The sequence below is a fragment of the Ailuropoda melanoleuca genome, chromosome 14, assembly GCF_002007445.2.
Source record: "Ailuropoda melanoleuca isolate Jingjing chromosome 14, ASM200744v2, whole genome shotgun sequence".
Taxonomy (NCBI): domain Eukaryota; kingdom Metazoa; phylum Chordata; class Mammalia; order Carnivora; family Ursidae; genus Ailuropoda; species Ailuropoda melanoleuca.
In genome coordinates, this window is record NC_048231.1 from 6,467,010 (window position 1) to 6,491,434 (window position 24,425).

The following is a 24,425-nucleotide window of genomic DNA, read 5'->3' on the forward strand; positions in this document are numbered from 1 at the left end:
TAGTGTAAAACATTAGCCTCAGGGGTTAAGATGGCGGAGGAGTAGGGGACCCCTTTTTCAGCTGGTCCCCTGAGTTGAGCTGGATAGGTACCAGACCAGCAGGAACATCCACAGAATCAGCCTGAGACGCAGGAAGATACATCTGGATCTCTACAAATGAACATCTCCAGCGCTGAGTATCAAGGTACGAAGCAGGGAGCCGTGAAACCGCGCACAGATATCAGAAGCTAAACAGAAGGGGGAGGGAGCCGCCGTGTCAGGGCGCCGGGAAGCGGTAGCCACCTGCACGGGGGAGCGGACGGACCGCGGACCCGCACGCTTGAGACAGCAGACTGAGAACGGGAGCTCCAGGAGCGCACGCGGGACCGTTGGCGGTTGGTGGGCCACCTGCACCGGGGAGCAGGCGGACCGCGGACCCGCACTCTGGAAACAGCAGACTGAGTCCGTGAGCCGGGAGCGTGCGCCACCAAGCATCTCACGGAGCTCCGGAGCTCCGGTGTGCTCACTGGATCGAGGCTGAGACCGGGAGCTCCGGGAGCGTCCGCGGGGCGGCTGGCGGCTGGAGGGCCACCTGCACGGGGGAGCAGGCGGACTCGCGGTCAGCACCCGTGAGACACCAGACTGAGACGGGGAGCTCCGGGAGCCCGCGCGGGGCGGCTGGCGGCGGGCGGGGTTGGAAACACAAAGGACAGAGACGTGCCGGCCCTGGAAGTGAGGGCTGGGACGCCGGGTGTGGGGCGCACAGCCCGGGATGCTGCAGGGTTGAGCAGCACCAACAGAAACAGAGTTAAAGTGGCCAGAACATCAGTGGAGAACGATCCGCGATCCCTCTGTTCTGAGACAGAGGCTGAATTTCAGCCGCTGCTGCTCTCTCAGAAGAGGCATAGCAAACCGCCAGGGAAAGCCGCCAGAGAACAAAAGCCCGGAAATACCGGCTCACAGGGTGCCCATCCCCATCCCCCCTCGCAAGGGACACAGAGACTCTACCCAAACAGGGTTTTCTGAGTACCTGCAGGCAGGCCCCTCCCCCAGAAGGCAGGCTGAAAAATCAAGAAGCCCACAACCCGGAGCGCCTGAGTGGCGCAGTCACCAAGCACCTGTCTTCGGATTAGGGTGTGATCACAACGCTCCGTAAGGAGTCCTTCATCGGGCTTCTCCACCGGGAACCTGCTTCTTCCTCTCCCACTCCTCTGCTTGGGTTCCCTTTCTTGCTGACTGTCTCTCTCTCTCTCAAATAAATAAATAAACTCTTTAAGGAAGAAGCCCACATCCCTAAGATCTCTATAAAACAAGGGCGCACGGCCTGGGTCCCAGTCAACACTTGGGCTCTGGACAACCCTGCAATCTCTCTTCATCAGAATGACGAGAAGGAGAAGTCCCCCCCAGCAAAGAAAAGATAATGAGTCTGTGGCCTCTGCCACAGAATTGGCCTCGGCCACAGAATTAATACATATGGATGTATCCCAATTATCAGAAATGGAATTCAGAGCAACAATGGTCAAGATGATGAGTAAACTTGAAAAAAGCATCAGAGAAAGCGTTGCTGAGAATATAGAATCCCTAAGGGCAGAAATGAGAGCGAATCTGACAGAAATTAAAAACTCAGTGGGCCAAATACAGTCAAAACTAGAGGCTCTGACGGCCAGGGTCACCGAGGCAGAGGAACGCGTTAGCGAATTGGAGGATGGGTTAGTAGAAGAAAAAACGAAAATAGAAGCTGGTCTTAAAAAAATCCACGCCCACGAATGTAGATTACGGGAGATTACTGACTCTATGAAACGATCCAATGTCAGAATCATCGGCATCCCTGAAGGGGTGGAGAAAAACAGAGGTCTAGAAGAGATATTTGAACAAATTGTAGCTGAAAACTTCCCTAATCTAGCAAGGGAAACAAGCATTCGTGTCCAAGAGGCAGAGAGGACCCCATCCAAGCTCAACCAGGACAAACCTACGCCACGGCATGTCATAGTGCAATTCGCAAATATTAGATCCAAGGATACAGTATTGAAAGCGGCCAGGGCAAAGAAATTTCTCACGTACCAAGGCAAAGGTATCAGGATTACGTCAGACCTGTCTACAGAGACCTGGAATGAGAGAAAGGCTTGGGGGGGCATTTTTAAAGCTCTTTCAGAGAAAAACATGCAGCCAAGGATCCTTTATCCAGCAAAGCTGTCATTCAGAATTGATGGAGAAATAAAGACGTTCCAAAATCGCCAATCATTAACCAATTTCGTAACCACGAAACCAGCCCTACAGGAGATATTAAGGGGGGCTCTATAAAGGTAAAAAGGCCCCAAGAGTGATACAGAGCAGCAAGTCACAACCGATACAAAGACTTTAAAGAGAAATGGCATCATTAAAATCATATCTGTCAATAATCTCTATCAATCTAAATGGCTTAAACTCTCCCATAAAACGCCACAGGGTTGCAGATTGGATAAAAAGACATGACCCATCCATTTGCTGTCTACAAGAGACTCATTTTGAACCCAAAGATGCATTCAGACTTAGAGTAAGGGGATGGAGTACCATCTTCCACGCAAATGGACCTCAAAAGAAAGCTGGAGTAGCAATTCTCATATCAGATAGACTGGATTTTAAACTAGAGGCCATAGAGAGAGATACAGAAGGGCACTATATTATTCTTAAAGGAAGTATTCAACAAGTGGATATGACAATTATTAATATATATGCCCCCAACAGGGGAGCAGCAAGATACACAAGCCAACTCTTAACCAAAATAAAGAGACATATAGATAAGAACACAGTAATAGTAGGGGACCTCAACACCCCACTATCAGAAATAGACAGAACACCCTGGCAAAAACTAAGCAAAGAATCAAAGGCTTTGAATGCCATACTCGACGAGTTGGACCTCATAGATATATATAGAACACTACACCCCAGAACCAAAGAATACTCATTCTATTCAAATGCCCATGGAACATTCTCAAGAATAGATCATGCTCTGGGACACAAAACAGGTCTCAGCCAATACCAAAAGATTGAAATTATCCCCTGCATATTCTCAGACCACAACGCTCTGAAATTGGAACTCAACCACAAGGAAAAACCTGGAAGAAACTCAAACACTTGGAGGCTAAGAACCATCCTGCTCAAGAATGACTCGATAAACCAGGAAATCAAAAAACAAATTAAACAATTTATGGAGACCAACGAGAATGAATACACAACGGTCCAAAACCTATGGGATACTGCAAAGGCAGTCCTAAGGGGGAAATACATAGCCATCCAAGCCTCACTCAAAAGAATAGAAAAATCTAAAATGCAGTTTCTATATTCTCACCTCAAGAAACTGGAACAGCAACAGAGGGACAGGCCTAACCCACTGACAAGGAAGGAGTTGACCAAGATTAGAGCAGAAATCAATGAATTAGAGACCAGAACCACAGTAGAGCAGATCAACAGGACTAGAAGCTGGTTCTTTGAGAGAATCCATAAAATTGATAGACCACTGGCAAAACTTGTCCAAAAACAAAGAGAAAGGACTGAGATTATTAAAATTATGACTGAAAAGGGAGAGGTCACGACCAGCACCATTGAAATTGCAAGGATTATTAGAAACTTTTATCAACAGCTATATGCCAAAAAACTAAACAATCTGGAAGAGATGGAGGCCTTCCTGGAAACCTATAAACTACCAAGACTGAAACAGGAAGAAATAGATTTCTTAAATAGGCCAATTAACTATGAAGAAATTGAGTCAGTGATAAACAACCTTCCAAATAATAAAACTCCAGGCCCAGACGGTTTTCCTGGGGAATTCTACCAAACATTCAAAGAAGAAATAATACCTATTCTCCTAAAGCTATTTCAAAAAATAGAAACAGAAGGAAAGCTACCAAACTCATTCTATGAGGCTAATATTACCTTGATCCCCAAACCAGGCAAAGACCCCCTCAAAAAGGAGAATTACAGACCGATTTCTCTAATGAATATGGATGCCAAAATCCTCAACAAGATCCTTGCTAATAGAATCCAACAGTACATTAAAAGGATTATCCATCATGACCAAGTGGGATTCATACCTGGGATGCAAGCATGGTTCAACACTCGCAAATCAATCAATGTGATACATCATATCAACAAGAAAAGACTCAAGAACCATATGATCCTCTCAATTGATGCAGAAAAAGCATTTGACAAAATACAGCATCCTTTCCTGATTAAAACCCTTCAGAGTGTAGGAATAGAGGGTACATTTCTCAATCTCATAAAAGCCATCTATGAAAAGCCTACTGCAAGCATTATTCTCAATGGGGAAAAGCTGGAAGCCTTTCCCTTAAGATCAGGAACACGACAAGGATGCCCACTCTCGCCACTATTATTCAACATAGTACTAGAAGTCCTTGCAACAGCAATCAGAAGACAAAAAGGGATCAAAGGTATCCAAATCGGCAAAGAAGAAGTCAAACTGTCTCTCTTTGCAGATGACATGATACTCTATATGGAAAACCCAAAGGAATCCACTCCCAAACTATTAGAAGTTATAGAACAATTCAGTAAGGTGGCAGGATACAAAATCAATGCCCAGAAATCAGTTGCATTTCTATACACGAATAACGAGACTGAAGAAAGAGAAATTAGGGAATCCATCCCATTTACAATAACACCAAAAACCATGCGTTACCTTGGAATTAACTTAACCAGAGACGTAAAGGACCTATATGCTAGAAACTATAGATCACTTTTGAAAGATATTGAGGAAGACATAAAAAGATGGAAAAATATTCCATGCTCATGGATTGGAAGAATTAACATAGTTAAAATGTCCATACTACCCAGAGCAATCTACACTTTCAATGCTATCCCGATCAAAATACCGAGGACATTTTTCAAAGAACTGGAACAAATAGTCCTTAAATTTGTATGGAACCAGAAAAGGCCCCGAATCTCCAAGGAACTGTTGAAAAGGAAAAACAAAGCTGGGGGCATCACAATGCCGGATTTCGAGCTGTACTACAAAGCTGTGATCACAAAGACAGCATGGTACTGGCACAAAAACAGACACATCGACCAATGGAACAGAATAGAGAACCCAGAAATGGACCCTCGGCTCTTTGGGCAACTAATCTTTGATAAAGCAGGAAAAAACATCCGGTGGAAAAAAGACAGTCTCTTCAATAAATGGTGCTGGGAAAATTGGACAGCTACATGCAAAAGAATGAAACTTGACCACTCTCTCACACCATACACAAAAATAAACTCCAAATGGATGAAAGACCTCAATGTGAGACAGGAATCCATCAAAATTCTAGAGGAGAACATAGGCAACAACTTCTATGACATCGGCCAGAGCAACCTTTTTCACGACACATCTCCAAAGGCAAGAGAAATAAAAGATAAAATGAACTTATGGGACTTTATCAGGATAAAGAGCTTCTGCACAGCCAAGGAAACAGTCAAAAAAACTAAGAGACAGCCCACGGAATGGGAGAATATATTTGCAAAGGACACCACAGATAAAGGACTGGTATCCAAGATCTACAAAGAACTTCTCAAACTCAATACACGAGAAACAAATAAACAAATCATAAAATGGGCAGAAGATATGAACAGACACTTTTCCAATGAAGACATACAAATGGCTAACAGACACATGAAAAAATGTTCAAAATCATTAGCCATCAGGGAAATTCAAATCAAAACCACACTGAGATACCACCTTACGCCAGTTAGAATGGCAAAGATAGACAAGGCAAGAAACAACAATTGTTGGAGAGGATGTGGAGAAAGGGGATCCCTCCTACATTGTTGGTGGGAATGCAAGTTGGTACAGCCACTCTGGAAAACAGTGTGGAGGTCCCTTAAAAAGTTAAAAATTGAACTACCCTATGACCCAGCCATTGCACTACTGGGTGTTTACCCCAAAGATACAGACGTAGTAAAGAGAAGGGCCATATGCACCCCAATGTTCATAGCTGCATTGTCCACAATAGCCAAATCATGGAAGGAGCCGAGATGCCCTTCAACAGATGACTGGATTAAGAAGCTGTGGTCCATATATACAATGGAATATTACTCAGCTATCAGAAAGAACGAATTCTCAACATTTGCTGCAACATGGACGGCACTGGAGGAGATAATGCTAAGTGAAATAAGTCAAGCAGAGAAAGACAATTATCATATGATTTCTCTCATCTATGGAACATAAGAACTAGGATGATCGGTAGGGGAAGAAAGGGATAAAGAAAAGGGGGGTAATCAGAAGGGGGAATGAAACATGAGAGACTATGGACTATGAGAAACAAACTGAAGACTTCAGAGGGGAGGGGGTGGGGGAATGGGATAGACTGGTGATGGGTAGTAAGGAGGGCACGTATTGCATGGTGCACTGGGTGTTATACGCAACTAATGAAGCATCGAACTTTACATCGGAATCCGGGGATGTACTGTATGGTGATTAACATAATATAATTTTAAAAAATCATTAAAAAAAAACAAAAACATTAGCCTCACGTGTGTGTGTGTGTGTGTGTTGTGTGTACGTGCATGTGCACACATTCTAATCAGATTTGCCTAATTCATATCTAATTTAACATTTATTAGTAGGAAAAGCTCTGAAGGAATATTCACAAATGCATACAATCACATTTTGATCATATCAGACGCCTAAGGAAATCACTTTTTTTTTTCTTTTTAGAGTAAAGAAATTCATTTTCAGAGACGGCAAACTACTTTTGAACTAACCTTAGAAGCTGGGGAGAAGTTACTGAATACAGCTAACCTGGAAACTAAAGAGTTGATTGACAAGAAAATCAGTCAACTTCGGGACAAGTGGAAGGACACGAAGCTCCAAGTAGGAGAGACGATTAAACAGTTGCAGAGCAATGTAGAGGTAAACGCACCTTTTACTCTTCAGGATATTCAAATGCAGTACGTAGAGTTTTTGTTTGTTGTGCAAACATGGGCATGATTTTAGGAAATCACAATATTGTAAATTTTCTAAGGGACCTTGAGTCCTACTAATCTGTGAATCATGCCAGTTACTTAACGTAAAATAATAATAGAGCATTGAAAAAGCTCGATGTTAAGTACATAAATACTTGAGGTTCTATTTTATATCCACTTTTCCGAAATAGGAAGCTTAGTCGTGTTTCACGGAAGTCCTGCATACAAAGCTAATGTTCCACATGTGGTCTGTCTTTGGGTATAATATATGAAAATAAACACAGCGATACTTCCTCTCCTGTCATCAGAGAATGTGCTTTTCCAAGTAAGCACGCGTACGAATTTCCCAGATAATTTATGATCGTATTTTTAGGAACCAAAATTCTGTGTCATTGTTGGGAAGAGAATTATTGTTTTGTTATGCTAAAATATACTGAGGTGTTCTTTAGGACTCTGAGCTGCTTTGAACCTAAGGCCCCACACAACTCTGCTCTCTGAGTAATTTTGTGGTTTTAGTTGTTTTTCTTTTCTTTTCTAAATGTTATTTAAAGTGGTCTGTGTTTCGTTTTTGTTTCTCTGAGCATACCTACTCCTTATAGCCCAGTTTCCCTCCTGATCTGTTGTGCGTGTAACAAAACCAGGTAACCAAGCTTATCAGAGATAGTTTTTTTTGAGTCAAGAATAAATATGTGCTGAGTTAGGGCCTGAACATCTCTCCTATGAATAAAGTTTCTGAATTTTATTTGGTATGTGGGCTGTGTGAGATTCATTAAGTAGCAAATATTTGTTGAGCCCTTCCCTGGCTGTAAAACATGGTGGTAAATGTGGTTAATGGTTTGGAGGAAGAAATAAGGACTCGGGTTTGTTCCTCTCTCCACTTTCCTCTTTGTTGTCTTCCAGAGAGCTGATAATGCTAGATAAGTGACCTCCCCTTCTGTGAATTCTGTATTACTGTAGAATAGGGCCAACCCAAGCGTGTTTCAGTATCGCTGAACTAAGGAATAAGATACTGTTTGACTTTATGTTTGTCTACTTTTAGTAACCTCAGGACTAGAAGATTATCCCATTGAATCCATTATAAACATTCTGAACTTGGAAATGCAGGCAACTGTTTTCTCAGTAATCTAAGGTTAAGGGAAGAGAGATGGTGTGAAAGAATGCATTGCGGGGGAGGGGGGTCGGGGGCAGACTGCATACTTAGTTCGTCCCTTCCAACCGCATGTCCTTTGGCCGATCAGTTTTCTCTGAGCCTCAGTTTCCACATTTTAAAATGTGAAACCCTGTGTGTCTCCTAAAATTATTATAATTACAATGACGTAATGACGTTGAGAACGGTTTGTAAACTGTAAAGTGCTTTAAGCAGAAGGTGGCAATCAGTGGTGAGAAATGTCCAGTGAAGTTTCACTGTGAAAGGGCCACCGAAGCCAAGCTACTTTGAGAAAGAGAGCGCAGAGGGACGACGTGAGAAAAGAAGACAAGAAAAGTGGTTGAGTGCTTTTGCTTTGTGCTGCTGGTATAGTGTGTGCCTGAGACTGTCAATGTTCAAATTAATCCTTAACAATAGCCTTTTAAATGTGAACCCCCCCACACACAAAAATGTGAATTTTCCCAAAACTAAAATAGAAACGATTAGATAGATTGAGGATATAGGGAAGAAAGAAAGAAAACGCATTTATTGGAGTGGATTAAATGAGTTATTCTGTTTCTACAATTCCTTCTTAAAAAGCAAAGTACTTACTGATTTTAATACTGTTTTCAAATAGACCTGGGACCAGTGTGAAAAGAAAATTAAGGAGTTGAAAAGCAGGCTGCAAGTTTTAAAGGCACAAAGTAGAGACCCTCTTCCGGAACTTCACGAGGACCTCCACAGAGAAAAAGAGCTGATGAAGGTATTGAAAGCTGTGAAGGAGCGATCGAGATAATCACTTGTCGCTTTTGAGAGAAGTTCAAGTGTTTGTTTGCCTTTCTGTTCTGTGTTGTAACTGTGTTTCCGTGTTCAGTCAGAAAACATCTTGCCTGTCTTCTGTCAAAAATAACATCCTCAACTCCAAAGCAGTTGGAGTGGATGCTCTTTGAGATCCACATGTGAATGTGAGAAAGACTTTTGCAGAAATTCTTCTTTGGGTTTGGGGGCGGGGTGGAGGGGTTCTCCTCCAGGTCCTCTTTCTATTTCTCTCCTCTATAATATAAGATGTGCCCTTTGAGATTACACTGAAACCTGTTCCCTTAACAAATGACCTTGTGTTTGAAACGAGAGTGAAGTATTACTGTAGAATTCGTTTTTTAGAACCCAAGCAGTTGGAGTTTTTGCTCAAATATGACATTTTTTATAAAACCTTCCAAACCGTATTCTGTCCAGTTGATACAACAATGGCATTTACTCCTGGGTATTTTAGGCCTTTGCTGAAGACTTTTGCAGAAGAATGGATAGGAATTTGGGCCGGTAAAATTCCCAGGTCAGGAACAACCCACCTCTCTTCCACATTGGAGTGGATTAAATGAGTTATTCTGTTTCTACAATTGGATGAGTTATTCTGTTTCTACAATCTGGATGTTTAAAAAACATCCAGAGCCTGGTGGAATGGTCTTTAATCTTTTTTCTTCCGATGACTTCAGGAATCAAATTGAAAAAATTAGGAAGAAATGAGTACTGTCATCCTTCAGGCTGTGCTGGAAATTAGTGTTCTTCAGTCTGCATCTTTTTTCTTCATTGTAAAAATATTCCAATATGCAAAAAATTTCCAGCATAACAAATAATACAAACTGCCATGAAACCGTCACCCGGCCGAAAAAATAAAACCTGGCAAACACAGTTGACGTGGCCTGCACAATCTCCAATGTACTTTCTCTCCCCAGAGGGATCCACAACCCTGAATGAAGTGTTTTATCTTTCACGTGCACTTCTTTATAGTTTTCCTGCATGCGTATGTAGCTCAGTGAAACATAAAAGTATCACTTTTGTTTTTCAACTTTATATAAGCAGTGCCATTACTCCATACTAAAGTCCTACAGATACATTCCTACGTTTTCTTCTTAAAGGTTCCAAGCTTTCCTTTGTACATTTACATCCTTATCCATTTAAGAATTGGTTTTTGCATATGTTTTGAGGTAAAGATCCAATTTTTAATTTACTTATAGGGATAAGCACACGGATGACCATTGTCCTGGTTCCCATAGTCCAGTGTCAAATACCAAGTTTCCATATATGTGGGATTTTTTTTCTTGGGGCTCTGTTCTGTTGCTTTGCTTACCTCAGCCTTTATATCAGATTATCTTGATTACTGTGCTTTTTTTAATAACAAATCCTCATTTCAGGTGTGATGTATGCTCATACTTGGATCTCTCACATGAGTATAGATGTCCTTGGGTCTTCAATCTTCCACAACTTTTAGAAGCAGTTTGTCAAACTAGGAAAAGTCCTGATAAGAGTTTTAGTGGAATAGTATCAAATTTATAGATATTTGGGGAAGATGAACATCTTTTTGGTGTTGAGTACTCCTCTCCCTGCGGATGACATGTTTCTCCTTGTAGTCATGTTCAGTAATGATGTATAATTTTCTTTATGTAGTACTATACATCTTTTATTAGATTTCTTTCTTGGCATGTTATTTTCGACTCTATTGAAAATACTTTTTCTAATTATATTTTCTATCACTGGTGCCTAGAAGTGATCATTTTTGGTTGATACTATAGTCAATCATCTTGCTAAAATCTTCTATTAATTCCAATAATTGGCATAAACTTTTAGGTGTCTATGTAGACAGTCACCATCTGTGGAAAATGACTCTTTGTTTCTTACTTTTATTCTATACTCCCCCCGCCCGCCCCGTTCTTTCTATACTGGTCAGTACCTCCAGAACATTTTTGAGTAGAAGAATTGATGGCTGGCTCCTTCATGTCATTCCTGATTTTAAAGAGTAATTCCGACATTTTACCTCTAAGTATGGTATTTGCTGGTGCTGGCTTTATTAGGTTAAGAAAATTCCTGTTTATCCCTAATTGTCAGCATTTTTATGATCTCTGCATCTTCAGGTGTAGATCGAAGTGTCAGGAACGGGAGACAATCTGGAGCCATTACACTCTCAGTTGATAACATAGAGTTTCCTTCCATGAAGTCTAGAAACCAGTGCAGAATGCGAACTGTAAACTCCTAAGAAGGCATAATATTTCCCAAGTGTCACACTCGTCAGCTCCCAGTGGGATCCTTTCAGCTTCCACAGCCTCAGTGTTCTATCTCTCAGTGGAAAAATCAGGAAGAGAGATCAAGAGCATTGAATTCATTGATCCCATGACCATATTCTAAAAATAAGTCACCCGAAGCCTGTCCAGGAGAGTGTTTATCATCCCTGAGTCACTTGGGAGAGGTACACCAACCACCTGACCAGCCTGAGCTTTACTTTCCTCCTCAGAAGATGACATTCTCATTACATCTAAGTTGACATACGGACTAGCACTTCATTACATTCTAGCTTTTCACTGTTATTGAAATTGGTCTACTGGACATCTGTGTTTATAAGACCTGTCAAATGATTGAGCGTGGGGGACAGTTTTGTTTTTAAAATAATTTTTTGTTAGTAATATTGTCACGTTTCAAAATTCAGAAGGTACAAAAGGCATACATGAAAATTCTTTCTCCCATCAGTTCCTCTCCACAGAATCAGTGTTACCAGTTTGTTTCTGTTTTTTGCTTTTATTCCAAGCCAGCAGTTTTGCCAGCATCTTTCAAAGAAGGGTCTTTTCTTTCACCACTGATTTATGGGTCCTTTTTTAGCATGTATTAAATTTTAATCCAGGCAGTCAACAAATGTTTTTTTTAAAGATTTAGTTATTTATTTTAAGGGGTGGGGGAGGGGCAGAGGGAGAGGCTGTTAAAGAGACTCAGTGCTGAAGGCGGAACCCAAAACGGGGCTTGATCTCACAACCCTGAGATCATGATGGAGCTGAACAAGAGTCGGTCGCTTAACCGACTGAGCCCCCCGGGCGCCCCAGTGTTACCCATTTGTTGTGTACTCTTCCAAAGATATTCTATGCATATACAGGCCAATATTTATATAGGTACACATTCATTTTTTGGTCCTGTTTTTACCCAAATGGTAAGGGAGAAAAATGGGACTTGACAGCCCCCCGAGTAACAGAGTGCATAGCAGAGGCTTTCCTGCTGCCATGCTGTGTCAGAGTCAAGGACTGCAGTTTCACTTCGTGTAGTCACACAGCTAAGTTTTACATCCTGTGTTATATGAATAGTGGGAATCTTTTAGGCAATATCAACAGAACTGGCATGTTCTTTTACAATTATGATTTGGTAGCAAATCTGGAATTTTTTAAAGATTTTTTATTCATGTATTTGACAGAGATGGAGACAGCCAGCGAGAGAGGGAACACAAGCAGGGGGAGTGGGAGAGGAAGAAGCAGGCTCATAGCGGAGGAGCCTGATGTGGGGCTCGATCCCATAACGCCGGGATCACGCCCTGAGCCGAAGGCAGACGCTTAACCGCTGCACCACCCAGGCGCCCCTCAAATCTGGAATATTTTAAAGACAGAAGCATGATTTTTGAAATGTTTGTACAAATAGTGATCAGCCGTAATAAACTTCCACAGTAGACCTCTCTCTATATATTCTTTGATTCTTTGCTTTTTTCACTTGATGAACATTTTAAAGCTCTGAGGCATTGCCATATTGCTTTCCTCTCAATCATACATTTCTGTGTCTGAGGACTTAGTTGCACCTGGCATCATGGTAGGTGGTGAGCAATGTTGTCTATGGCTCTGGCCAGTAATGGAGAGACACGTGTTAACCAAAGGGTCTCACTCTTGCATATGTGTGTGCGTGAATAATTATAAGCATGGTGAATGTTAGATGGGAAAAGGACAGGGGGCTGTGAGAGCATAAAACAGGGGTCCCAGCCTTGTCTGATGAGTCCAAGAAGGCTCCTCTGAGGGATTATCTTTGTGTCTGAGATCTGAAAGTGTAAGTAGGAATTAACTAAATATATGTGTGGAAGCATCAGGATGAAATAAATACAAATGTAAATAANCTCTATATATTCTTTGATTCTTTGCTTTTTTTCACTTGATGAACATTTTAAAGCTCTGAGGCATTGCCATATTGCTTTCCTCTCAATCATACATTTCTGTGTCTGAGGACTTAGTTGCACCTGGCATCATGGTAGGTGGTGAGCAATGTTGTCTATGGCTCTGGCCAGTAATGGAGAGACACGTGTTAACCAAAGGGTCTCACTCTTGCATATGTGTGTGCGTGAATAATTATAAGCATGGTGAATGTTAGATGGGAAAAGGACAGGGGGCTGTGAGAGCATAAAACAGGGGTCCCAGCCTTGTCTGATGAGTCCAAGAAGGCTCCTCTGAGGGATTATCTTTGTGTCTGAGATCTGAAAGTGTAAGTAGGAATTAACTAAATATATGTGTGGAAGCATCAGGATGAAATAAATACAAATGTAAATAATAACTAATCATTATATATATTAAAGTCATCCAAACATTTATGTATAGAATGTAATTCAGCAGTATTTAATAAGGATTACGAAGATGTCCATATTCAAAAGTTCTACACCTGTTAATTATCCTTTCAGTCATAGGAGGAAACCAAGTACCCAAACCAAATCAGTTTAAACCTGGCTGTGGAAAACAGAAAGGGGCCTCCCTCCCATGCAGGCATCTGAGCCTGTGCTTGGGAGCAGGGCCTTGGACAAGCTGAGCTTCCTGCCCCCTGACTGGGGAATGCTGCGTGAAGCTCCGCAGTTTTGGGGTCTCTAGTTTTAAGTCAGTGGCACCCCTCCACCCGTGAGTCGTGCCTTTTGTATTCTGTAGCTAGTGAAAGTGTCCCACGCAGAATCTGCTCTCATCCACTGTACTAGAATCGTCAGGGTAAAACTAGGGAACAAGAGTTTAAAGTGGTGATTTTGGGGCGCCTGGGTGGCACAGCGGTTAAGCGTCTGCCTTCGGCTCAGGGCGTGATCCTGGCGTTCTGGGATCGAGCCCCACATCAGGCTCCTCTGCTGTGAGCCTGCTTCTTCCTCTCCCACTCCCCCTGCTTGTGTTCCCTCTCTCGCTGGCTGTCTCTAGCTCTGTCAAATAAATAAATAAAATCTTTAAAAAAAAATAAATAAATAAAATAAAGTGGTGATTTTTCTTCTGATAAAGGTATTTCTGAATCTCCGTGCAACCTTGAAAGAGAATGCTCTGGGACATTTTATTAAATGTAAACTTTTGTCAGCAAGTTATGTAATCATGCCAGTGTAGCTTTTAGAACTCTGAAAATCAGTCAGAATTAACACACTTTTATCGTGTGTTACTTACTTCTGATGTAAATGAAAGAGTCTTCTTTCTGTTGCAATAGGCAGGTTTGAACGGAGATCCTTAAAATGTGCCAAAGAATTGTGAGCACAATAAAAAATCTGGAAGACTCTTGAGTACTCGTTTGGGCTGTTTCCTTTTACTTCNAAAGAGAATGCTCTGGGACATTTTATTAAATGTAAACTTTTGTCAGCAAGTTATGTAATCATGCCAGTGTAGCTTTTAGAACTCTGAAAATCAGTCAGAATTAACACACTTTTATCGTGTGTTACTTACTTCTGATGTAAATGAAAGAGTCTTCTTTCTGTTGCAATAGGCAGGTTTGAACGGAGATCCTTAAAATGTGCCAAAGAATTGTGAGCACAATAAAAAATCTGGAAGACTCTTGAGTACTCGTTTGGGCTGTTTCCTTTTACTTCCCCTATTGTGAAAGCAATTTTCTCAAGTCCTAGAATTCAAAAAGTTTAAATCTGACACATTTTAAATAATAATTGTTCCCACGACCAGAGGAGATTCTCTGCTAACCACATTCTGCCAGTTATTGGGGAAGAATTTGTTTTTTCTTCCATTATACTCATTCTTTTTGAAGCTTAATCAAAATAATCCCCTTTGAATGAAGCTGCTGTTATGATTGCTACGGTACTAACAATGCATTTCTTAGGTTTTTTTTTTTTTAAGATGGAAAAATCACACTTTAGACAACATTTCTGTAACATAGTTTCAGAATTCAAAGTGTGTGTGAGAGAGATTGTTGCTAGACTCCAAAAATAATTTCTTCTCAATATAGGTAAAGACCTACATGATTTTAAAACAGAACTAATTATATAAAAATCTGAACTACCCGAGGAAATGAAAATGAAGGTGGAAATGAGTTTTCTTTTGAGAAGGTGGTGTAGAACGGGGCCAACCCTGAGCAGCAGCGGCTGCCTTGGGCTGTTTCTCATTCAGAAGGTCCCGCCCCCTTCCCCAGCCTCCCCTCCCCCAGAGTCCAATCAAAGGATTAGCCTACAGGTTTGGAAACAACAGCAGCTTGAGTTGAAGTGATCCCCCACCCTTTCTTGTGTTTAAATGCAGGAACTAGAAAAGTCTTTGGGCAACTGGACTAAGAACTTGAAAGAACTTCACACTATGAAGACCGACTTAACCCAGCACATTCTTGTGGAGGACGTGATGGTTTTGGAGGAGCAAACAGAGCATTTGCACAGACAATGGGAGGACCTCTGCTTAAGAGTAAGTCAGTTAACTGCAGGGCATGGCTGTTCTGGAGTTTATTGAAATGTCTCCGAAGGCCAGACAGAGTAGAAAGGGCTTAATTTCATTGAACCGGAGGCCCTTTTCAGTTGGAGCCCAGGCCGGCTGCTGTTCCTTTAGAAAGCAGCACTGTGGTGTAACAGATTTGACCCTTTGTTTCCCTGGGGCTCAGTGCTGGTACTTTGTACACTTTTAATAAGCTCTTTAAAAACTCACCTTAAATGCGGGGCGGGGGGGCGGGGGGAGGAATTGCAGTTGCGAGCAGCTGTGAGCTCTCTGCGCTCTGTGTTGTGTAGGTGACAAGTCCCCATCGGGATATTAGAATCAGGACTTAGGCGAAGAGGTCTCGTCCCGCCTTAGGGCTCTATCTCTGCACTATCTCTCTGGGCCCAACAAACAGCAGGCGTCTTCCTTAGTGCCCGGCACAGGGGTGTTTTATCAGAGAACTCTGCCTGCACGTGCAATCCGATGTTTCTTTCAAGTAACTGGCTTTCAACACTCTAAAAGAAATGATCAACAGCTCCACACAGTTTCTCAGTGGATCCCTTCTACTTATTAAAAATGAGATTGTGGTCACAGTATGATACAGTACATGTTTGTGACAGGAGGGAACTAAAGGGCTCAAAAAGATCTTTGTTTTAATAACATAGAATTCTAAGAAAAATGGATTCCTTAATCTCATTTTTGTGAATTAAGAAGAGATATATTTTAAAAAATTGAAATTTAAAAAAGTTGAAATCCAGCTACTTTTGAGTGCATTTTAATGAAGTAAAATCATTTTCCCTTCTTGGTTTTAGTATTTAATATTCATAACGAACCGTAATTTTAAATGCCCTCTTAGAATTTTTATTCCTATTTTACATTAAGAAAACATTTAGGATATGTGAAAAGTATCCTAGAACAAAGGTGGAAGCAGAGACTGGGGCCCAGATGTTCCTAATTGTTTCCATTAGGAGCCCAATAAGAATGACGCTGTACAAAATGCCAGGATTTTAAAAAGCTAAGATAAATAGATGCCCTGAGGAATGGAAACACAAAATTTGTTTTTTTAGGGATAGTTTTTTCCAGCCTTCTGAACGCATTTGGCTGGGTGGATGTACAAACCTTAGATATGTTTGCCTCACTCTCAAAAGATGACTGTTTCCTTGTCCATAGCAGAAAAGCCTGTGGGAGTTGAACCTTAGTTTCCCCATCTGTAAAGTAGGGGGTTAAAACTTTATCAAAACTCTTTTTAACTCTAAGATTCTAAAGATTTTTAAGACCTGAGAATATTTTTGTACATCTAGAAAGGCTGATTTACATTCTTTATATTTAAGTTGTAAATTTGAACTTAAAAGGAGGGAAGAGCCTTTGTGGAATTCTGCTTAGGGGCTGCTGATGCATAATGGACTATTGGGTATTTGGGGTCAGCCTGCTTACTACAGACTAGTATTTGGTTCCGTTTCCATAGTTTCTATCCAGAGCCATAGTGCACAATGGGAAGGTAGATTAAGTAAGTGATATGCATTTGTTTTTTTATTTTATTTTGCTTTATTTTTGAAATCTACCACTAAAATATTGAAATAACTCTAATTTTGTAGTCCATTTGCATTACAAATTTTAGATTTATGTTGTGATCTGGATTATAGCTTGTAAGTTAAATAAGCAGCACATTGGTCTTAAATAGGAATAAGGACTTGATCATTTTAAAGAGGTAAAAAGATTTGGGTCATAAAACTGTAAATGAGCGTGTGGCAAGCCCTCAATAAATATATGTTGAAAGAACAGGGATCAGAAGAAATTTGGGTGATGTTAAATGTATTTGTCTAACCTTCCCTGTTTCTTTTAATATAACCTGGTAATAATAGATACACATTGGATTAAAACTGAATTCTTTCAGTCAGTTACATTTCAGACACAGTATTTGTTGCTTTTTATGGCATTTATCAAAGGTAAAACTATTGATGTTGAACCCTAGGTATTAGGTAAACAGTGATTTAAGTCTGTAGGCTTACTGATGAAAATGAATGAAATTCATAGTCTTTTTAATGGGGGGAAGGGAAAGGAAACGCTTTCCTTCCTGCCTATATTCAGCTGCCAATTGCATTTTCATTTCCAGGTGGCTGTACGCAAACAGGAGATTGAAGATAGACTCAATTCATGGATTGTGTTCAATGAAAAAAATAAAGAGTTGTGCGCATGGCTGGTGCAGATGGAAAACAAAGTGCTCCAGACGGCAGATATTAGTATTGAAGAAATGATTGAGAAGTTACAGAAGGTAAGCAGGAGTACCCTGATGGCTGCAGTCATGACTACCACGGGATTCTCCGCCCTCACTCTCAGGCTCAGGGTGGCATAACATTAGAGATCTGTTTCTAATAACATTGGGAAGAGCCTTTCTCACTCTCTTTAGTCTTCTCAGAGAAAAGCTGGTAAGTGAGGATTCCAGAGAGATGGGACCATTCAGCGAGGGGGGGGGCAGTGCTTGCTGTGTTTTCTCTTGGGAAGTCTGGCCAGAGCTGGGGCTCGCATCAGTTCACACCCCCAGCGACTTACAGCTTCTCTGGTTGTTCCTGTGGAGGAGCTCTCCTCGCCAAAGGGGAGGGGCCAGCAGCAACTGGGCTTAGAATTCCGAAATGGCCACCAGGGGAGGGCAGAAAGCGCATTCTTGGGGCGCCTGGGTGGCTCAGTTGGTTGAGCATCTGCCTTTGGCTCAGAGCATGATCCCAGTGTCCTGGGATCGGGCCCTGCATTGGGCTCCCCTCTCCTCCCTCTCCCTCTACCTCTGCTCATGTGCTCTCTCATTCTCTCTCTCTCTCCCTCAAATAAACAAACAAAATAATTAAAAAAAAATGCATTTTGCTGCAGTCATCCAAAATGGCATTCAGTTACCTCAGGAAAGTGCTTAGTGATATTATAGGCTGATTTAGTTATGCTCCGTTGTCCCCAGTGATCAAGTAGATTAGAACAAATGTGGGAGGGGAATCCAGGGCTACTGAATTAAGAAAGTAACTACTGGGGGCACCTGGGTAGCATTCAACTCTTGATCTCTGCTCAGGTCTTGATCTCAGGGCATGGAGCCTACTTTAAAACAAAACAAAACAAAACAAAAAAACCATAACTACTGCCTTACATACTACACATGTGCCAAGTGGGCATCATTTGACTTTTTAGCTACTCACTGACGAGTTGCATTAACAGGTGTGAGAAGTTTTTGAATTTAATTTTATATTTTTAATTTCAAGAGGCAGCTATGTGCGTGTGACTAGCTAAGAAATGAATTATCAGTAGTAATTGAGGCTTTGTGTTTTGGTGCCTTTGCCAGGACTGCATGGAAGAAATAAATTTGTTTAGTGAAAACAAGTTACGGTTAAAGCAGATGGGTGACCAGTTGATCAAGGCCAGCAACAAGACACGAGCAGCTGAGATCGAGGACAAGCTCAACAAAGTCAACGACCGTTGGCAGCATCTCTTTGACGTCATTGGATCAAGGTGAGGAGTGGCCTACAAGTTAATCTTACTCTCTAGGTACCGTGGTTACTTCACAGATCTAAAACCTGAGCTCAGTCTTCCTCTAAGGCAGTCCAGCAGTTCTATAAGCTTAGAGAGAGGCAAAATTCTGTAAAAATGAATGGAAATTTTTTTTTTATGTTTCGTTTTTTTTTTATTATATTATGTTAGTCACCATACAGTACATCCCTGGTTTCAGATGTAAAGTTCGATGATTCATTAGTTGCATATAACACCCAGTACACCATGCAATACGTGCCCTCCTTACTACCCATCACCAGCCTATCCCATTCCCCCATCAAAGTGAGTGGAAATTCTTATTTCAACATTTTAGGAAGATTATATTTTAGTATATCACACTTTAATGTTTTTTTTCTTTAGCTTAAAATTTTATACGAAGTTAGGTTTAAATGAGAGTTGGAAATTTAATTTGAGAGGAGATCCTCGAGGAGGTACTATTTAGAAATTTTAACTCTGCTTTAGGATTTGCACATCCCCCAAATGAAATCATACCGGCCTGTTCCTGCTTGTACGTGGCAAATGCAAGTAGGTCAGGACACAGGCCTGATTTCAAGATGCTGTGCAGGTCCCTGTCTGCTTTCTCTGCAGGGGTTGGCACACTCAGGGCAGGGGTCCTCCGTAAGGGTGTGCTCAGTATGCCAGGCCCCGCTGGTCATCTGGTCCTAAGACGTGGATTTAAGAGACACGTCTATGGCCACAAATCAGAGCTAAATTCTCTAGTACAACCTTATCAGAAATGACCGGTAATTTTATCTCCCCTCACAAATTAATGAAGATGATGCCACCCAAAGTTTTTAAGTGCCTTTTGTCTTCAAATTCTCTCTCCAAAGACAGTTCCCAACAAAGGGGTTTTCACATGCAACCTGACATAAAAAAAATGGTCACTCAGCTCTGGGACCACTTATGTGGTTTTGTGTTTATACCGGCCGAGTGAGTCTTTCACAAAACAGTGTGCTTAGCTGTTTTGAACACACATATAAAGCAGAATATAGAGGAGAACCTGTAAGGAGAATGAAGAATTAGGGAGTAATGAAAATAAGATACTCTTAATAATTTGGCATTTATTTCCTTGACCTCATTGTTACTTGTAAACCATAAGTGAACCTGATTCAATCAGCAAGGGCTCCAGATTAAGTGCTATGAGAATTTACAGACGGGAAGTAAGATGAGTCAATTACATTAATGGGAGCAGCTGTAAAGCCAAGTGGTTTGAGAGCTCAGAGCTCTTCTTCCTGGAGTGGGGGTGGGGATTAGGAAGAGCCTTACCGAAGAGGGGTGTTACCAGATGGTCCTGAGTGAGAGGTTGGGATCCTTGAATGTTACTGGTGGCAGAGACAGACGTATGTTGTGAGCAAAAAGGTACAGAGACAGGGCTCCTGGGTGGCTCAGTTGGTTAAGTGCCTGCCTTTGGCTCAGGTCATGATCCTGGGGTCCTGGAATCAAGCCCCTCCCCCTCCTTCTGCCCCTCCCCCGCTCATGTTCTCACTCTCTCTCTCAAATAAATAAGTAAAATCTTTCTTAAAAAGGTACAGAGATAGACCAGCATGGAAGTCTTTCAGGAAATGACAAGAAGCTCCGTTGGTTCAAATATAGGAGATGAAGCTAGAGGGATAGGTTGGGGCTAAAGCTTAAGAGACATTCAGTCTCAACTGAAGACTTGGCCTCGTAGATAAAGTCAGAGTCATTCACGGTTCGTTAGCAGTCGAAGGCCTCCTGAAGACAAATTCTAGGGTGATTTGGTTGGCAGCATGGGCTGGGCTGAATTCAACTGGCTCTTTGTGCCAGTTGAAAAAAAAATTATAGAAATCCATGGCGTAACCCAAATAAGGATTAAGAGCACGGGTTTTGAGCATGTCCTGACTTCCCACTTACTTATGATAGAAACTTGAGTTGTATCTAATCGTTCTAAGCCTCAGTTTCCAAATCTGCAAAAAGTGTCCAACAGCACTGCTTACCTGAGAGGCTGCTGTGAGGATGGATGGCGCGTGTCTCGCATGTGGCAGAGGACCAGCGTGTAGGAGCCGGCATTTACTGAGTGGCTGTTATCACTGTTTTTCCCTACTAAGACTCTAAGACAAAGTACCATGTTTGTTGAATGGGAGAGGATTCCCTCAATTGTGTCTTAATACTGAGTGGTCTTTCCTCCATGAGACCAACGTCTTGGACTGTCTTATTTCCAGTGCTTAGAAGAAAACCTCAGATACCTGTTAACATGAAATTCCAGTGCATAAGAATGTGATCATTTCTGTTGGATAAATTATGTCTAGTATGTCTTTGTTGACATTGTCTTTATGTCCTAAGTCTTCTTAGGCATCTTGCACTAATCGGAGGTCTGATGACATCAGACCTGTTTATGGATCATTCAGGAGCAAGGTCTAGATTATGCTTCCCGAAGACTAGAGTGACGGTCTGTTAATCATTCATGCTTTGGTTCTATAACTTTAGAGTTTAATAAGCTCTTTTCCTTTCCTCCCTTCTCTCCGGCTGCCCATCCTTAGCCAGTTCCTTGGTGGGAAATAGATAAAACAGCAAGTGAAATTTTCATTAGTCTTCTTGGAAGGAGCAGTTGGCAAAGTAAGGAGTTGAAATAATAGCAAATATATTGGCTGTCAGCTATATCCTTGACCGAGTGCTTTTTATGTATGATTTCACTTAATCTTCTTTGTGATTCTGAAAGGTAGACACCATTATCCCATTTAATAGATAAGGAAACCGAGACACTGAGATAAGTAACTTTCCCATAGTTATATAGCCAGCAGGTGACGCAACCAGGATTTCAACCCATAGTTGTGTTGCCTCCCTGCTACCCTAGACTCTTCTGGTTTGTAATGAGTAGAGAGCATAATGAGAGCCTAATCCCTTCAGAATTGAAGGACTGAGAATGGAGTGACTTCTCTCATCTTAAAGCAGAGACCAGGTGAGCCTAAGAAACTCCCAGTTGGGTTTACCCGTCAGGTGAATTTGTGGATTGAGGCAGCAAGTTGGGACCTGCCACAAATCAGCCTCATGTAGAATTAGCTCCTTGTCTGATTTCTGACACTGATTTCTTGCTGGGTCCTACACAAAGGCAACGTCATTGGGGAAGGTGGGTAGGGGCTCAGGCTGCAGAATTCAGACTTGAGCAGTGCCAGGCAGAGCCTACAGGGCTGCACTAATGGCCTCATTTGCGCACAGAAGTCTGAACACCATCTAACCTTTTCTCTCCTGCTCACAGGTGTCCTGCTGCTTCACGCCTTTAGTATAGGGGCAACGTTTCATAAATAAGATTTGGAGGGAGACCCTACATAGGTACCCAGCCACATGACTTGAAGATTGTAACTACAAGCTTTTAACTTCAAAGTTCAGAGTGGTGTTGAAAAGTCTATGACCTCAGTAAGTCAGGTTTAATTCACTGAAAGAAAAAAAAAGGCTTTTTTAGGCCTGTTGTTTCAGCTTTGTTCTCAGCAAAACAGAGGTAAATTTCAGAAGACTTGGTAAAACATTGAGACAGGGTTACCTAAAAACATAAAACTTCTGACCATTTCAAGTAGTAGGCTTCATTAGGGGATGGATAAGGGAGGAAACCAGTGTTGTTTTGGAAGTCCGGCTCCTTGACGAAATCATTTCATCCTTGCAACCATCCTGCAAGTTCAGTGTCCTCTGTTTTACCAAGAGGCATACTGCAGGTCAGAGAGGGGAAGTAACAGACCCCAGGGCAGAGGAGATTCTGCATAGGGTGGGGATAAATCAAGCTCTGTCTGTCATGCTGCGCCTTGCGTCAAAGAGCACTGGGCTCCTTTGAGACCTGGCTTTTAGAGATAGTTTATTAGAATTTTTCTAAAATGTAGAACTCAGTGTGGAATTTATTGTCTACTCCAGAGCCATGGTTCTCAAACTTAAACATGCATCAGAATCCCTAGAGGGCTCATGAAAACCTGGGTTCCTGGACCCCACCCTCAGAGCTTCTGACTCAGTAGGTCTGGGTGGGGCCAAGAATGAGCATTTCGCACAAGTGCACAGGTATTGCTAGCGGTGCTGGTCGGGGAACGGAGAGCTGGAGTGAGCAGCAGGGTGAAGTGACACAGGGCTGCACCAAGAGTCAGAAACCCTGGACCTCCCACCTACTTTGAACAAGTCTTGTGACCTTTGTGAGCCTCGGTCTCCTTGTTGATGAACTATGCACAAGATCCTGGCAGAGAAAGCAGCAGGACGGCGATGGGTCCATCCGTCTGTCCACACGCACTGTTAGCCTCTGGCGCTGTTCAGTGTGGTTATATGGTAATAGAGGAGGAGAAAGCAAGCTCAGACCCAAACCACCGTTCTCTACTTGTAAAGTGTTCTTCCAGCTTCTATAGAATCGTTAAAGCAGAGAAGCTGAGGGACATATCTCCCGGAATAACCAACTAATCAAAGAAGGGAGCAGGGGAGCCTAAGTCAGTCTAAATGCTGATTTCCTCACATATGGTTACCTGGGCCCTGGTGTAGACATCAGAATTCACAGAACTTGATGGAGAGCCAGTTGCTGCAGGAGCTTTTAGCAATCCTTGTGGGCCCTTGGGCAGCTCCTTTTATTTGTGAAACCTAAACTCTTACAAAACATGCTATTCATTTCATCAACAGAAAGGCCATTTGTAGCACTATATATGTTTTGGTGAATGGTATGATTACGCTAGAACCCAGTCTGATTTGATGACAAGAAGTATTATATACTACTATGCTTATTTGACATATTATTTTTTTAATAATATTTATTTTGTTATATTAGTCATCATACAGTACATCCCCAGTTCTTGATGCAATGTTCCATGATTCATTACTTGCATATAACACCCAGTGCACCATGTATTGCCTTCCTTAATACCCATCACCGGCCTATCCCAGTCCCCCACCCACCTCCCCTCTGAAGCCCTCAGTTTGTTTCCCAGAGTCCNTTGCCTTCCTTAATACCCATCACCGGCCTATCCCAGTCCCCCACCCACCTTCCCTCTGAAGCCCTCAGTTTGTTTCCCAGAGTCCATAGTCTCTCATGGTTCATTCCCCCTTCTGTTTAACCCCCCTTCATTCTTCCCTTCCTTCTCCTACCAATCTTCCTATTTCTTATGTTCCATAAATGAGTGAAACCATATGATAATTGTCTTTCTCTGCTTGACTTATTTCATTTATCATGATCTCCTCCAGTCCCGTCCATGTTGCTGCAAATGTTGTGTAATCGTTCTTTCTGATGGCTGAGTAATATTCCATTGTATATATGGACCACAGATTTAACTTTTTAATTGTAGCTATTAGGGGCACCAGACTTGGCTCAGTGGGTAGAGCATGCAGCTCTTAATCTAGGGGTTGTAAGTTTGAGCCCCACATTGGGTGCAGAAATTACTTAAAAATAAAATCTTTTTTTTTTTAAAGATTTTATTTCTTTATTTGACAGAGAGAGAGCCAGCAAGAGAGGGAACACAAGCGGG

The 24,425-nt window shown here is 41.9% G+C and overlaps 1 protein-coding gene across 1 annotated transcript in view; it reads left to right on the forward strand.

Moving 5' to 3' along the window:
- The window catches only part of SYNE2 (spectrin repeat containing nuclear envelope protein 2), a 267,176-nt gene that overhangs the window by 212,321 nt on the left and 30,430 nt on the right, over window positions 1-24,425 (forward strand). Inside the window, 5 exon segments of the mRNA XM_002914161.4 lie at window positions 6,665-6,859; window positions 8,676-8,801; window positions 15,301-15,456; window positions 17,576-17,734; window positions 18,782-18,948. Coding sequence (XP_002914207.2) covers window positions 6,665-6,859; window positions 8,676-8,801; window positions 15,301-15,456; window positions 17,576-17,734; window positions 18,782-18,948 — 803 coding nt within the window.